We start from the raw sequence: 17,647 nt of genomic DNA on the forward strand, positions 1-17,647 counted from the left end.
TGACTCCCTTCCGAGGTTGGGAGAGGCTGCTTTGGGAGGCTGACACCCCCCCTCCCGGGGGGAATGACTCACCTTGCAGGTGCGATAGCCCGGCCTTGCCTGGCTGATAAGGGTCTGTGTCTCTCTCTCTCTCTCTCTCTCTCTCTCTCTCTCTCCAGGTCCCTTCCTCCCCTCGGGGTTTCGCTTGGTTAATGAATAAGCTGAGTCAGGAGGTTTAAGTAAATTCCTTTATCAAATGAGAACTGCTTCCAAACATCCAGCAGAGACCGTTAATGAAAGTGTAAATACTGCTGCACCACTTCACCCGCATCCTCTGGTCGGCTCATAAACAAGAGGACTTTAAGCTTTTCCCGGTTGAAACTTTTCAGTCTGAAAATGTAGCTGCACTGTCTTTGCAACAGTGGCCGTGGGAAGTCCAGAAAGGATGGAGCACTGATACTTGATCACCCTAGCACTAATATTGTGACAGATTTAATGCTTCAGTGACAGCTCAACCAGCCACCAGAAGCAGCGTCAACGGTGCATACACGGTGTCCCTTTTTACCGGGTGCGTGTCCCACTTTGGCATCCCGAGTGTTGCTGGGGAGAACTTGTCCGGATCAAAGAACCTGCTACACTCTGATTGCGGATCCAGCCTCTCCTCGCATGCTGCGGTTCAGTTACATGGAGGCTCTGGCTGGGGACTCCGTTGTGTCCTAAAAGTTCTTTTGTGGATTAACCTTTTAGAACACAAAGCGCATTGTCGCACTGAAATGCCACGTTGAATGGTGGGTGTCAGCGAGCCGTGGCGTGTTTCAGGCTTCGGGTCAGGGCCCGTTCGTGGGTCGGGAACTCAAGGCTGGTGGACACCAGTAGGAACAAAGAAGGTAGAAAGGAACAGAGCAGAAGACCTCAGAGTGGGTTGCGGGTAGAACAGGTGGGAATTGTTTGGTGATGCTCTTGTAGTGTGAAACCCCTTGCACGTGGTACGCTACCGTTAGAGCCCAAAAGGCTCTCCCTCAGTGGTGGCGTACCCGCAGCGCCTTGAATCTGGCCATGTCCACGGTCTAGCTAGCACTGTGACGTCAGGCAAGGCACTCGTCTAGGGCCCCGTTTTGTCGTATTCACAGTGGGGCTATTCTGTGGAGGTAGGATTAGAGCTGAGAGAGCGTGTGTGCAAGCCCGTGAAGATACTAAGATAATACAGGATATAGGATAACATATTAGGGTGAGAGCTAATAATGCGCTTTGCATAGCGTAACCGTGCTGTAAACCGTGATTCTTTTTCACTTGTCCTTCTTCCTCATCGATGTGGGCAGACCTTAAGGATGCTGTTATGTAATAGCAAAACTCACGCACGGACCTTCGGGTTGTCTCCCCTCGAGTGGGATTTATTCAGTGTTCTTGACCTTTAGGATCTGCCGCTTCGGATCTGCTGTTCTGCAGAATCTAGGAGGTCTTTGATTTTACTTTAAATTGTTCCTGTGTAGTTGAGACCTCAATCTTGATTTTCTCCCAGGAAGTATGAAGAATGGTATAAATTACTTAGGGCTTGACACTGTCTGTCAGGTTCACGGGGGACTAGTAAGTTTGGGACTGCTTCCCAATTCTTTTTTTCAGTTGTGCATTTTGTCTTAAATAAAAAGGGGGGGACGTTTTCTCTCTCTCTCTCTCTCCTCCCCACTTCAAGGTAACTCACTTCTTTTTTTTTTTTTTTTTAAAGATTATATTTATTTATTTGACAGAGAGAGAGATCACAAATAGGCAGAGAGACAGAGAGTGAGATGAGGAGAAGCAGGCTCCCCGCTGAGCAGAGAGCCCCATGCGGGACTCGATCCCCGGCCCCTGGGATCATGACCCGGGCCAAAGGTAGAGGCTTAACCCACTGAGCCACCCAGGCGCCCCAAGGTAACTCACTTCTAAACTGTTGGAAGTCTGTCTGCTCCTGTTGGACCCATCCTAAAATTCCTTCTTTTCTTCTGCACATCACAACACCATCTTTTAAGGAACTCTGTCAGTCCTTGAGACCTTCTTTTGTGTATGTGTTTGGCTTTGGTTTAGAGCAGCTGCTTTGCTGATGGCCTTGAGGGGTAGGTTAAAATAGTCAGAAGCATGGCATCAAAGTCAGGGAGGCCTGTAAAAATAGAATTTACTGCCCAACTTGTGGGGTTGTTTTGCGGAGAAGCAGCGCGGCGCATGGGTAACATTGCACAGAAGGCCGCTCTCTCTGGCTGGGTCCTCGTCGGGAACTGGCCCGTGGCCCGTTCGTCCCCTGCTCTCCCAGTCTCCAGCCCCGGGGCTCTCAGGAAGACCCAGTCCTCCTGCCCAGGAAACAGCCAGCTTCCAGGGGTAACTTCCTACCCCCACATCCAGCAGGCTCTGCACCCACAACTCTTTTTTCTGAGAAGTGGATCCGCCCACGTGCTCCGGGCCCCATCTCCTCTCCAGGGCCCCGCGCTGCCCCTTATCCTTTCTGCTCACCCATGGACTTCTTCCCGACAGTGCGGAAACCTGCCCCATCCCTCCCACCTTTCCAAAAAACTCCCCAGATCCCGGTTCGCCTTTGCCCCTGGTGGTCTTTCCTTCTGCAAAGTCGAGTGCTGTGCATGTGCCACCTGTGCCGTGTCCCCTCTCACTCTTGTCCCGCAGTGGTCTCACACCACGGACCTCCTCTTGCTAAGGTTCCCGTAATTTCTGTGCCATAAAGCCAGCAGCCTCTCCCCTCCTCTTTCCCGCCACTCAGTACATCGGCCTGTTCCCTCTCCTTGAATTCCATGGCACCGTCCTTTCTAGATCAGTCCCCCGCCTCCTCAGCCCGTGGCTTCCCAGGCACCCATGCCTGCTCATCCCCATGTGCACGGTGACTAACTGTTGGCCTTCCCTGGAGTTCTTTCAGGACTTCTCTTACTCTGGGCCGTCTCCGTCTCCGTCTTCAGGGACGTGGCCTTGGAGGAACACGTGTCAGATCATGTCCTCCCCCTGACTGAACAGCCGGCGGTGGCTCCCACCGCACACTGCATGGCCATGGGCCTTCTGTATTGTGACCTTGACTCTGGCTTCACCAAGGGCTCCTCCGACCCCCTTTTCAGTCTCTGCCATGTTGGTCCTACTTCCTCACTCAGACATTGGTTACTTCTTGTTCCTTCTACCTGGAGCCCAGCCCCCACCCCCAGCACTCTCCCACCTTTCAGATCTCAGGGAAGATCTTTTCCTTGGGGAATGGGTCCCTGGGTCCTGGGCTTGACCGGCTCTTCGGGGAGCCCCCAGAGCGCCTCTCCAGTTCCAACCCTCAGCCCATGTGTGGCGCTCTGTACACTGCCCTCTCCCTGGAACACAGGGCCTGTGTCTCTGACCCACCCTCACGGCCCCCGTTGCCGAGGCTTGAGGATGGCGTGTTTGTTCCCCCATGAATGGACAGATGAATGAATGAACAGATGAGAATTTAATCTGTCAGTGTCTGTATTCATAAACTAACGGATGGACGAATAAACGACCAAGTGAGATCTAAGTACCTTTGTTTGTTGTAAAGCAGTTAGCATAGTTCTTCCAGACAGTAAGTACTCAGTAAATGGTGGCTTTATTTACTTCTCATCGACTTTTCAGCCAGGAACTCTGAAAAGAGAACAAATGCACCACCAGGCTGGTTAGTGGGAGCAGTGTTCCTCAGTGACGTCTAGGGTGGTTGGCATAGGCCTCGGGGCTGCTCAGAGCCTCTCTGGCAACCCCTCCCTCACAGTCCCCCTTTTGCTAGTTCGGGCTTGTCCTTCCTTCCTGCCCCTGCTCATGTTAAAAGCACCATGCCTGGGTTCTGGCCTGCCTGGTGATCGCTTCCAGTCTGTTCCCTCCCCTTTTCTCCTCTAGACCGTGGGCCTCTTCGGGGCAGAGGATGTCCCTTTACTTCTGCCCCGCCCCCATACCCTGCACATTACCGAGCCCCAGCGTTTGTTGAATGAATGACTGAGATGAACGTCTGTAAGGCTGACGATGGTGTTGTCCCTGGAGTTCCTGAAAGCGATTCGACTGACTTTGGCTCCGTACTTTTCTGAAAATAGGATACTTAAAGGCTTCTTGGTTTTATACTTGTCGAGCATGGTTGACGTACTGGTCTGCGTGTTTTCCATTTTCTCTCCGCGCTTTCGCATGGGAAAGGTTTTGCTGTACTGTATCTGCAGTCTGCGTGACAGGGGTATTCTGTGAGCTCTGGTAGACTCGAGTTATGCATGGCCCTCTCCCTTCGGGCTCACCAAGGTGAGGTGACTTCTAGCTCAAAGGTTCTGTGTCAGCCGCGGAATGTATTCTGTTGGCTCAGGCACACTTCTGTTTGAACTATAGGTTTTGTGATCGAACAGCAGTAGCCTCATTAATTAGACACCTACCATGTGCTGGGCCCTGTGCTAAAATCTTTGCATGCACGCCCTCCACTTTTCCTAGCAGCCTTAGAGAACAAGTAGAGAAGCCCATTTTACGGATAAAGAAATGAAGCCATGGAGGCCGGTGAGGCAGGATTTGAACCCAGGCCCCTGTGGCCTGGGAACCTTTGGTTTTCCCACTTGGCTTTGTTGCTTCTCTTTCTTAATATAGGCTTTAAGTAAACATCCTATCTGCACACCAGCCTTGATCCACTTTGTAGAGAGAGTTTTCGTTGCCACTTCCTTAGCCTTCGTTAGAGAACTGGGAGGTGAAATGAGGGTGGGAGCAGCGTGTCTTTGATTGTGGAGATGATACGGATGTGGGGGGGTCACGCCGTCGTGGGTGTGCCCTGCAGGTGGCAGAACCAGGGTCACACGCACTTCCTCTTCTCAGCCTTGTCAACAGGCGGGGCTGCCGCCACCTGCCCCCAGCCTTGATGTGCCGGGGAGGGGGCTCTGTGGCGCTCTCATGTCTCTGTGCCATGGCATCCTGTGTGTCAGGCTCTGGGGGAGACCTCCGGGAGGCAGAGATGGTGGGATCACATGCCTTCTGCTTCTTCCCTCAGTGTTTCTGTCTGTCCATCCTCAGGGGTGGGGAGCACGTTCCAGTGTCTTCCTTTTCTTTCTTTCAGCTGCAGTGCTTTTAAAAAAATAATTCGCCTCGGGGCGCCTGGCTGGCTCTTTCAGCGAGTATGCGACTCTTGACCTTGGGGTTGTGGGTTCGAGCCCCACGCTGGGTGTAGAACTTATTTAATTTTGAAAAATATCCTTAGGGTGCTTAGGTGGCTCAGTTGGTAAAGTGACTGCCTTCAACTCAGGTCATGATCCTAGAGTCGTGGGATCGAGTCCCACATCGGGCTCTCTGCTCAGCAGGGAGTCTGCTTCTCCCTCTGACCCTCCCCTTCTCCTGTTCTCTCTCTCTCATTCTCTCTCTCTCAAGTGAATAAATAAATAAAATCTTAAAATATATATATGTGTGTATGTATATATATGTGTGTGTGTGTGTGTGTGTGTATATATATATATATATATATATATATATATTTTTTTTTTTTTTTTTTTTAAATAATTACCCTCTGTTGGGGCAGGGCCCACTGCATGGAAGGAAGAAGAGGGGACCAGGGTCCTGAGTCCTCACTGGGTGATGGAGGCAGGCTGGCCAGTTTTCCGAGTCTCTGCTGTCAGGGGTGCTCCTGCCTTTCTTCCCCAGCATCCGGGTGAGGCTCAGGCGCGGCCACGTGTGCCGCTTGTCCCTGCCCTGCAGAGCCTGTCTTCAGAGTCCATGCCAGCTCCTTGCTTGCAGTCCAGAGCTCTCATGCACTAGCTCAGGCTTCAACACAGACTTCTTAACCAAAGCGTTTCTGAACTTTCTCTCTTGCATGGCCAGAGGATGCCAACAGATACAAAAGCTGTGCTTCTGAGCAGCTCCCTTTCCCACCATAATCTTAGATTAACCTCCTGCAAAAGATCCATGGTAGAACTCCAGAGCTACGAGCATGGCTGGGCGTGGGTCCTGCCCTCAGAGAGTGCGGGCCGTGTTGGGGCAGTGTGGGGAATGAGGTGGCCTGCTCCTAAGGGGCCAGATAGCACCCTAGCGGGCTGGCGCCTTCTCAGAGAGACTTAAGAAAGGACCAGGCTCAGGAGGGGAAGGGGCGATGGCAGAGGGGAAAGCAGAGGCCATCTGACTGGCCAGCTCGCCCTGACCTGTTGGGACCCACAGGAGAGCAGCCCTGCTGCGGCGTGTTGCCCTTGGACCTTCCCACAAGCGCCCCGGGCTCTGCTTGCCGTCTGCCATCCATGGTGGGCGTGTGTAGTCACCAGCACGGGAGAATGTTCCTAGTGACCTGTACAGTGGAGTATGTTCTGTTTTGTTTTGAGCGCCTTCCTTTGAAGATTTTAAAGTTGGCTTTCACTAGAATCCAAGGTCAAAGCTGCCGTTCTCTCTCTGGTAAAAGGGAAGAAGTGTTCAATCTGTTACCAGCCCAGCCTGATCAGAATAATCTGGAACATGACAAAACTCGTATTCAGTACCTCGTATTTAGATAAATACACACACACAAAGCATTAGGCACCCTCCCTCCCCCGGCGTGGGCTGAAAACCCCAAGAGACAGCATGGGGTGCAGGGGCCTAACCCACGGCTGTGGGAGGGGGAAGGAGAAGCATCTTCCAGAAAGCACCCGCTGGCGCCCCAGGAGCAGGGCTGCGGCCACAGAGCTGGCAGAGGCCGCCCTCGGCCTCTGGGTCATCCTGTGGACATTCCTGCTGCTGGGTACATAGGTCTGTCTTCTCCTGTGCCATCAGGATAACCCCGTGGCTGGCAGAGCAAGTCTCCAGTCAGTGCTTCTCCTGCCTATAGGGGCTGGACTGCTCTGAGCGTCGGCATCTGGCACCACCGAGACTCGTGTCGGCTGCAGGGGGCCTTTGCAGACAGTGCACGCAGGGCTGGGGGGTGTCCCTGCCTCGGCTGCCACCGCTCCCCACTGATCTCAGCCTGCAGAGGGCCAGGCGGCCTTGACTTGCCTTGTTTCTGGAGGAAGTCCCACCCATGCCACACACACATGGTTTGCAGGCACCACCGTGTCACTGGGGTCATTGAACCTGGAGAGACTCTTATCTCGTCTTTCAGACATCTTCCAGCGTAGACCGTCTGTACCGGAAACGGCCCTTAGTAGTTGGACAGGATAAACAACAGAAAACCTAAAGAATTTGTTTGTTTAAGATGTAATGAACATCTGTGAAACCACTACTCAACTGAATAGCTAAACTATTGCTGATAAATTACGGCTGTCTGTTGCTTTTCCTCCTCTCACCCTCCTGATTGCCTTCCAGGGGAAAGTTGTGTTGATGATTTTTTTGCTTTTTTCTTCTCTCTCTCTGACACACACACACACATACACACTACACCACCACCACCACCACCACCACCCTCCCTGGATATAGTGGATATATTGTTTGATTTTTGTTCCAGAACGTAATAAAAAGAGTGTCAGACTACAAATAGACTTCTGGGACTTGCATTCCTCATTCACTGTCGTATTCTTAAGATCTCTGCATTTTATTATATGTTGCTGTAGTTCATTTACGTTTACTGTGAGACAGTACTCCATTGTGGAAATATAGCAGTTTTTCCATTCATCTGCTGGTAGAGATTTGGACTGCTGCTTTCCTTCTTCCTCGAATAGTGTCAACATTGTGTTCTTTAAAACAAAGTTGTTATATGTACATTATAATACTCATGTATTAATATATGTCCATGAGGGGACCTGCTGGGTGGTAGGATGTGTGAATGTTTAGTATTAAGTGAGATTGCGAAGTTGTTTTCCACAGTGGTTACACCAGTAGAAATCCCATTCCTTCACATCTTCCCAGCCATTGCTCTTAGCAGTCTTTTAAATTTTTTGCCAGTAAAGTAGAAAATGATATTGTTCTCATAATTTGTCTTTGCCTGAGCTTGAGCATCCCTTTATGTAATTATTGGCATTATATGCTTCCTTTGCTATGAAATGACTATGCATGCTTTTCATGTCTTTGCCCATTTTTTTTGTTGTTGTGGGTTTTCTTCTTGTTTTGTAGGCGTTTTTATGGATTCTGGTGCTAATCCTTCACCAGTTCCAGGCGTTAACAAATATCTTCTTCCAGTTCTTAGATTGTCTTCACTCTCAAGTGTCTGCTGATGGACAAAAATTTTAATTTCATGGAGTCATACCAATTGACCTTTTTTGAACGCTTAACACTTTTTGTATCTTCACAGATTCTTTCCTACTTCAAGCTCAGAAAGATACTCGCTTATATTTTCTTTTCAAGTTTTCAGAGTTTGCTTTTGACATTTTACTTCTTCATCCATCTGGAGTTGATTTTTCAGTATGGTGTGACTAAGAGTCCAATTTCATTTTTTTTCCTATGGATAAACAATTTTTCCAACTTTTCCCTTTTCCACAGTCTCTGTCTTGCTGTCTCTGTCAAAAATCAAAAGTTTCACAGATGCGTACGTCTGTTTCTAGATTCTTCTCTCTCGTCAGTCCGATCGTGGCTCTCTGTACCGTTGCTACACCGTCTTTGTTACTCCAGCTTTACAGTAAGCTTTCATAGCTTAGCAAGGCAGCGTCTCCCTTCTTTAGTCTTTTTCGGAAAGGTCTGGGCCATTGTTGGCCCATTTGTTCTTCTGTTTAACTTGTGGAGTTAACACTGCCAATTCCACAGAATAATTGGGGTATAATTTCTGTACATGTGACCACAACCACAGTGAAGATAAGGGATGGCTCCGTCATCCCCATAATTCCCTTATCCCCTTTGCAGTCGATCTCCTCCCCCAGTTCCTTACTAATCCTGCTCTCTTTTCTGTCGAGATTTTTTTAAATTTCATTTTTAATTTTTCAATGTTTTATTAAAATGCAGAATTTCTTTTTATTGGCATCACTGTCAATCTGTAGGTGATTTGAAGAAGGAATCTGTATCTTAGGTCATCGTGTCCATAATCATAATGTATCTCTGTCAACTTATTTGGAGAGACTTTGCCTCACAGTAATGGAAAGTTCTTAATTTTTAGGAAAAAAAGAAGAAAGTAAAACATTTTAAGTAATGCTTTAAAATTCTCAATTATCTTAGAAGATAATTGTCAGTCTAAATGAACATGTAAATACATTTTTAAAAATATGGCAGAGGGGTGCCTGGGTGGCTCAGTGGGTTAAGCCTCTGCTTTGGGCTCGGGTCATGATCTTGGGGTCCTGGGATTGAGCCCCACATAGGGCTCTCTGCTCAGCGGGGAGCCTGCTTCCCCCTGTCTCTCTGCCCGCCTCTCTGCCTACTTGTGATCTCTCTCTCTCTGTCGAATAAATGAATAAAATCTTAAAAAAAAAAATATGGCAGACCCGTGACAGTATTATATATTTTTTTAAAAATCACATTTTGGTTCCAAACTGGCTTTGTGGCTTACCTGTAAGACTTTAGGCAAGCAGCCTAGCTTCCCTGATCTCAGTCTCTTTATCTGTGTGGTGATTAGAGTGTCCCTTTCTCACGGGGACCTTGTGGAGAGGAAATGTTGTCATGGGTGAGTGTGTCGGGGGTTGGACAGACCTGGCGTGGGGAAGCCGTGAGTGGGAGAGGCCACAGAAGGAGAGCTGCCCCCACTCACCTGCCTGGAAGCCCGGAGGGCCGTCGGCATGTGCCTTTCCCCAGAGGCTCTAACCAAGTGGTACGGCCGAATGATGGCTTTGAATCATCTGCCTGACAAATTTGGAAAAGGTTAGTGTTACCAGGCAGCCTGCTACATGCTGCTTCTGACAGGCGAGCTGGAATCACTGGAGGACACAGCTGACAGCCAATTCATTTTGCTGATTCATCCATTCGAGGAGGGATGGCTTGGAGCCAGAGCTTGGCTTCCAGATTAAAGGCCGAGAGCTCCAGAGCTGCTGGGACGTGAAGGAATGCTGGTGAATGACTACCATGTGAAGGCCAGCGGTGAAAAGCGGGTTGTTATTTGTTTCCCCTTTTAAGTGATCCTAATTCCACATGTGCTCGGATGCATTCCCCACCGTGGTTAGGGAGTTGTTTGTAACTTCGTCCGTGGGGCTGCGAGCTCCATTATTGGAAACAACCGGATACTGTTAAACACATCATCCTGGCTCCTTTATGACCCTATCATCACCTTTGCTTTCATGGGGAATATTGATTCAAGCCTCCTCTTTTACTTTGGGAGTCCAAGGGAAACTTGAGCGAGGGATTATTGCAGATGTCATCCCTTTGGGGCCGGCCCGCAGAGTAAACCTGCTGGACTGAAGACTGGCTCTTCGAGAGGAAAATCCAGGAGATGCTCCTTTGCCAACAATCAGCACCAAATAATAATGGTAGAATCTGTGGGTTCTCATTATGGATCGCACTGATAGTTTAGCCCTGCAGACAGTCCTATGCTTTACGGAAAATCACCTCTGCGTGAAGTTTGCGGGTGACGGGATAAGCTAAAGAGAATGGAAATCTTGTCTTGTTTTACCGAATATCGAACATGGTCCCTGGGACAGGGAGCACTTGCCGGGCAGAAGCATGGGTGCTTGACGTCTGGTTATATGAATGGGGAAAATCAGAAATGTGGACCGTTGAAAGCAAGAAAAGTAGCAGTCCCGAGGAGTAAGATTTCGAGAAAGGATCCTGTTTCTGTGGTTCTGAGCTGAGGAGCGACTTGGGTCAGTCGCACATCTCCAGAGCTGGATGCTTTTTCTGTTTATCTCCTCGGGAGTGAGTCAGAGCTCGCTGCTTTGAGCTCACATTTCAGTAACTCACTCTCCTTCTTTGGGAAACTTTGTATAATGGGGAAGTTCTGTAATATGCTGGGGTTCCCCCACCCCATTTTTTCTCTCTCTAACTCTAGAGTGGATATTTGAAAAGTTACACAAACTTCTTAGTAAAACTTTGTCTTTTTTTTTTTTTTTTTTTAAAGAGAAGAGGTTTTTTTTTTTCTTCTTGTTTTGTGGTGGCGGTTGTTCTGTTTTGCTCCTTAGATGGCTTGAACATTTAGGGCATGACATGCTGTGAACCACAGTTGTGCTTGGAAGTTTTAGGCAGATCTGGTCTACTTGGAGCGAGGATGAAAAGTGTCAGGTGTTGGATCCATAGAGCTTCTGCTTCTCATGCAGTTAATTGTTTTGCCCTCTGATGTAAGGTTGCTGCAGTACGAGAGTCCCTTGCCTCGTACTGATGTGCTTAAGGGCTGCAGGCTTGTCACCGCCTGTATTCTGCCATGCCCTCATCCACATGGTATTTAGGGAGAACGACTCTGTACCAAGAACATTGCTGGGAGTGGGTACACAGACTGTTTTAGACACCATGGTGCTTGGGCAGCTGCCCGGGTACCAAGTCTGCTCCTCATGGCCCCGACCAGCACGGCTAGACTCTCACTGTCTCACCACTGGTCTGTGGGTAGTAACCGGTGGTCTGATGGCAGGGTAGGAGAGTGTATGTTCAAACCGCAGGAGCCAGAACCAGCGAATGGCTGCCCATCCGCCCCTGGGTCTCCCAAGGAGCCGGCCGCAAAGACTATAAGGAAACTGACCTGGCCTTGGTGAAATATTAACACCAGGGAGGGAGTAAGCTCCGGCTTTCAAATGCTCCTGCCAGCCAGAGGCACATTACAGAGAATTAGCAGCCTTTAAAAGCGGAAGGAAAAGAGGTAAGCCTCAAGTATGGTGGCGATATCTTGAATTTGCGGAGTTCGCGGTCCGGTGCAGTGACGAGAAGGGCGGTGGCCTTAGGGTCGGAGCAGGTTGGGTTTGCACCCAGCCCTGCTGCTGAGCTACGGGCTGGCCGGTGACTGCCACTCCTCCTCTGTGCCCCCACTTTCTCGTGAGTTGAGGCACTGCCTCCCCTGCAAATGGAGGAATTGCGGGATGAGACACCACATGGGCAAAACCCCGGGCACAGACCAAGGGTAGACCTTTAGTTTCTGACACAGTGGTCAGCTCTGTCAGAACCGCTTTCATTTTCATTTTTGGCCCCTAGGCCAAACTTTTTAATACGGATTTTTTTCCTCTTTTCCTTGTAGCTGTCAATACCAGCAAATATGCAGAAAGCTATCGGATCCAGACCTATGCCGAATATGTAGGGAAAAAACACGAGGAGAAGCAGATCAAGAGGAAGTGGACAGAAGATACCTGGCAGGAGGTTGAGAGAAAACGATTAAAGACTCAGTCCATGTCCTACGCTCTGCAGAATCACTACTACCACACCAACAGGTAAGAGTTCTCAGCTGTTGAATTAAAAGGGCAGAGTTGTTCCAGTAATAGTTTGTCTTCCTGCTTCTCACGGGATTTTAAGTCCTAAATCTGACTTTTGAGAAAGACTTTTTTTCTCACTTTCCACAACATACCAGAAGTTACTGCTGCACAGATTCCTTCTACAGGGTTAGACCCACAGGGTATAGAAAACGGGGGAAAGTTCATTACAGAAAGTGATAAAGATTAGAAAAGTGTGAACTGACAGAAGAAAATATTAGCCAAATCCCATCACCCAGAAGCAATCACTGTGAATGTTTTAGATTGCCCTCTGTGGGGCGCCTGGGTGGCTCAGTGGTTAAGCCGCTGCCTTTGGCTCAGGTCATGATCTCAGGGTCCTGGGATCGAGTCCCGCATCGGGCTCTCTGCTCAGCAGGGAGCCTGCTTCCTCCTCTCTCTCTGCCTGCCTCTCTGCCTACTTGTGATTTCTCTCTGTCAAAATAAATAAATAAAATCTTTAAAAAAAAAAAAAAGATTGCCCTCTGTGCTTTTTAAATGGCTTTTATTTATTTACTTTTTTTTTGTTTTTAAGATTTTATTTATTTATTTGACAGAGATCACAAGTAGGCAGAGAGGCAGGAGGAAGCAGGCTCCCCGCTGAACAGAGAGCCCGATGCGGGCTCGATCCCAGGATCCTGAGACCATGACCAGAGCTGAAGGCAGAGGCTTTAACCCACTGGACCACCCAGGCACCCCTTAAATGGCTTTTTAGAGATTGAAAAAATTGAGATATGGGATGCCTGTGTGGCTGGGACAGTTAAGCTTCTGACTGTTGGTCTCAGCTAGGGTTGTGATCCCAGGGTCGTGGGTTCGGGCCCCTCATCGGGCTCTGTGATGGTTGTGAAGCCTACTTAATAATCAAGACATGCTATACAATAAAATGAACAGATCTAAAATGTTAGTTCAGAGTTTTAAAGAGTTCTATGCAGCAATGTATCCACTACCCAAAGCAGGACATAGACCAATTTCCTTGTGGCCCTTTTCAAGCAACCCCAACCCTCTACTGCCCTAAGCATCCATTTCTCATATCTGTGACTATGTATTACTTTTGATTATTCCTGGAATTTATAAAAAATGGAATCATATTGGGAATCGTATTGTGTTTGGCTTCTTTCATTTAACTTTTTTTTTTTTTTTTTAAAGATTTTCTTTATTCTAGAGCGAGCACCCAAGTTGGGGGAGGTGCAGAGGGGAAGGGAGGGGAAAAGAATCTCAGGCAGACTCTGTGCCAGTCATGGGGCCCTGGGGCTCGATCTCACCACCCTGAGATCATGACCTGCACCGAAACCAAGCGTCGGACGCTCAACCGACAGAGTCACCAAGGCGCCCCTCACTTAACATTTTTTGAAACCCACCCTTGATACTGTGTGTACCAGGAATTTATTATTTCATTGTTCAGTAGTATTCCACTGTATAAATATACAACACTGACCTCCTCTCCTGCTGGTAGACACTTGGGTTGTTTCTGGTTTGAGACTATCATGTAATGGTCACTACAAACATTGCTATAACATGTAATGGTCACTACAAACATTGCTATAACATGTAATGGTCACTGCCAACATTGCTATAACATGTAATGGTCACTACAAACATTGCTATAACATGTAATGGTCACTGCCAACATTGCTATAAAAAGTGTCTTATGGCCATATGTTTCTGTTTCTCTTGAGTCGGTACCTAAGAGTAGCGTTGTTGGTTTTCAGGGTAAGTGTGTGTATGTTAGACTTTATAAGAACGTCCAAACGGTTCTCTAAACCAGATGTACTATTTTATACCCCACTGGTATGGTGGGAACATTCTGGTTGCTCTGCGTCCTTGCCAATGTGTAGTGCTTTCTCTCTTTTATTTCAGCCGTTGTATACAGCACAAGATGAGTATTGTAGTGTATTGTGGTCTTAATTTGCATTTCTCTGGTGGCTGATGATGTTGATCACCTTTTTTGTGTGCTGGCCGGCCATTTCCATATCTTCCTTTGGAGGTGGCCGTGTAAACCTCTTGCCCATTTTCTCATTGGGTTTTTGTCTTTTTAGTGTTGATCCGTGGGAGTTCTCTTATGTATTCTGGAGACACGCCCTTTGTCAGATAGATGTATGTGCTGCAAATGTGTTTTTTGAGTCTGGGGTTGCATATTCATCTCGTTAGTGATTTTGATGAGCAGATATTTTTAATTTTGATGGAGTCAGGTCTATGATTTTTTTTTTTTCTTTTATGGTTCAATCTTAGCCTACTCTAAGGTTGTACCAGTTTTCTTCCAGAAGGTTTATAGTTTTAGTTTTTCCATTTAAATCATGACCCATTTCAAATGAATTTTGTATATGGAATGAGATAGGAGTCACGATTTAGTTTTTTTTTTTTTTTTTAATATGGATATCCACTTGTTCCAGGAACGTTTGTTAAAAAGACTTCTCTTCCCTCATTGGATTGACTTGGCATTTCTGTCAAAAATAAATTGACCATGTATGTGTAGGTCTATTTCTAGACTGTTCTGTCCAATCATTTTTATTCCTGTTCTTGTGCCAATACCACACTTTCTTATTTCTGTGGCTTTATAGTAAGTCTTAAAAATCAGGTAGCATAAACCCTCCAACATTGTTATTCTTTGTCAGATTGTTTTGGCTATTCTAGATCCTTTGTATTCCACACAAATTTTACAGTCCTCTTACCTCTTTCTTCATTCATCCTGTTCTGTAGTTTTTACTGTAGAAGTCTCAAAAGTCTAATGTTAATGTTCTTCTTACATATTTTACATTGTTGTTGCCATTATAAATTTCTTAAATGTAAATGTAAATGTAAATTTCTTAAATTTCATCTTCAAATTGTTTGCTGCTTCTCTATAGACAAATTAACTGTTGTTTATCAATTTTGTATTCTGCAACCTTTTAAAATTGACTTATTCTGATAGTTTTTTTTTTCTTTTAATATTCCACAGGGTTTTTTAGGCACACAATCCTTTTGGCATGCTATTAACAACAGATTAACAACAGTTTTATTACTTTTCGTTCTGAATGTTTTTTCTTTTTCTTGCTTGATTGCACTGACCAGCACCTCTGGTCTATTGAAAAATAGAAGTGGGAAGGGTAGATAACCTTGTCTTGTTTCCAGTAATAGAGAGGGGGAAGTCCAGTGTTTCTCCAGAAACTTGGGCCTTAGATCGTCTCGTTAGTCCTCTCTTGGGTTTAGGAAGTTGCCTTCCATTTCCCATTACTGAAAGTTTGAATAGATGTCACATATTTTCAGATGCCCTTTCTGTATCTTTTTAAGTTGTATGGTTTTTGTCCTTTATTTTGTTAGTATTTTGAATGCCATCAATTGGTTTTTAAACACTTAATAATTTTGTATTCCTGAGAGAAATCCTACTTGGATTATCCTTAATAATCCTAATGATCTTAAATTAAATTAAATTAATCAATTAAAATTGATTAATTTAATTTAATTAAATCTTTAATAATCTTAAAAATCCTACTTGGATTATCCTGAGGTATTATCCTTCTTGTGTGCTTCTGGACTTGATGTGTTAATGTTTTGTTAAGTATTTTTATATCTTTTCGTTCATGAGAAATACTAGATTGGAATTTTTTCTTTTTTTTAAATATTTTTCAAGTTTTGGTTATCAGGTTTATGCTGATCCCATAAAAATAGTTAAAACGTTCCTCTTTTATTATTTTCCAGCAGTGTGTATAGGGTGGTTTTTGTTTTTGTTTTAAGTTTTTGGTAGAGTTTGCCAGTGAAGACAAGTTTTTTGTGAGATGATTTTGATTATGGACTCAGTTTCTATAATAGTTACAGGATTGTGTAGATTTTCTGTTTCTTCTTGGATCACTTCTAGTAATTCGTGTTTTTCAAGGAATATTTCATTTCATTTAAATTGCGGAATTTGTTAGCATAAAATTATTAGCTCAAAATGTTACCTTATAATTTTTATGTCTGTAGGATCTATAATTATGTCCCTTTAAAATTTTCTCTTATTGGTAATATGTGTTTACTCGCTCTTTTCCTTGCTGGGTGCTTATCAGTTAATTCAGTTCATTCTTTCAAATTCTCTCAGCTTTTTATTGTTTTTTTTTTTGTCTTCTTTTTTTTTTTCGTTTATTTATATCCTTGTTCTTATTATTTCTTGTTTTGTATTTTAATGTTATTCTTTGTCTAGCTTTTTAACATGAGAACTTAACTCATTGATTTTATATATTTCTTTTCTATAAAAGCATTTAAAGCAAAAAAAAAAAACAACATTTAAAGCTATAAATTTTCCTTTGGACTGTTTAGCTGCATCCCTAAGATTTTGATAGGTTGTCTTTTTACTATTTTCTGTTAGAGGGTATTTTCTAATTTTTCTTGTGCTTTCTTGTTTGACCCGGAAGATAAGACGTTATTGACCTTGATGTTATGGCCCGGTATATGGTCTGTCTTGCTGAATGTTCCACGTGCACTTGAATGGGTATAACATTTCATTATTGCCATTTCAGGTTACATTGGTTCATGGTGCTCAAATCTATATCCTTACTGATTTTGGGGGGAGTTGGGGGAGGGGTTCTACTTTTTCTTTCACCGACTGAGACAGGGGTTAAAATTTCCAGCTGTGGTTGTAAATCTGTTTTTCCATTTTACTATATCAATTTCTTGTTTCATGTATTTTGCAGCTTTTTTGGTAGGTGTGTGTCTATTAAGGATTGCTATGTTTTTGTTTTTTTTTTTTTTTAAGATTTTGTTTATTTATTTGACAGATATCACAAGTTAGCAGAGAGGCAGGGAGAGAGAGGAGGAAGCAGGCTCCCTGCTGAGCAGAGAGCCCTGTGCTGGACTCAATACCAGGACCCTGGGATCATGACCTGAGCCAAAGGCAGAGGCTTTAACCCACTGAGCCATGCAGGCGCCCCGGGATTGCTGTGTATTCTTAATGAATTGCCCCTTTCATCAGTATGGAGTATTCCTCTTGATATCTAGTAATAATCTTTTTTGGTATTTATTTTGTCTGGTAATTAATATTGGCACTCTTGTTTCTTATCCTTGATGATTGCATACTATATTTTTATTCAGCCTTTTACTGGTAACTTGTCTTTATAAAGTACGTTTCTTATAAACAGCATATACTTGGGTCTTGCTATTTTATTCATTCTGACAACCCCTTTCTTTTACATTTAATCTAATGAATGATACAGATAGGTCTGCCTCCCATCTTGGTTTGTTTTCTATTTTTCCTGCTTGGGTTTTGTCCCTCTTTTCTTTTTTTCTGTTGCCTTTTGAATGACGTGTGTTTGAGTTATTACTTGCTGATATGTTAGCATCCTGTTTATCTTCTCTGTTGACTTTTTTGCTTTTACCTCTTTGTGTTGTTTTTTTAGTCCTTGCTCCAGAATAATGGCCGACAAACTAGAGCTCATTGGCCAGATCCGGTCCATATATTTTTATAAAGTTTTATTGGAACACAGCCATGCTTCTTAATTTACATCTTGCCTCTAGCTGCTTTGCCTTACAGTGGCAGATTTGGGTAGTTGGAC

At 45.4% G+C, this 17,647-nt stretch overlaps 1 protein-coding gene across 1 annotated transcript in view; it reads left to right on the plus strand.

The window, feature by feature from the left end:
* Positions 1-17,647, plus strand: part of PARN (poly(A)-specific ribonuclease) — a 158,162-nt gene that overhangs the window by 102,336 nt on the left and 38,179 nt on the right. Inside the window, exon 22 of the mRNA XM_059153980.1 lies at positions 11,921-12,110. Coding sequence (XP_059009963.1) covers positions 11,921-12,110 — 190 coding nt within the window. The remainder of the gene's footprint in view (positions 1-11,920; positions 12,111-17,647) is intronic.

This window comes from Mustela lutreola, chromosome 17 (genome assembly GCF_030435805.1).
Source record: "Mustela lutreola isolate mMusLut2 chromosome 17, mMusLut2.pri, whole genome shotgun sequence".
NCBI classification, from domain to species: domain Eukaryota; kingdom Metazoa; phylum Chordata; class Mammalia; order Carnivora; family Mustelidae; genus Mustela; species Mustela lutreola.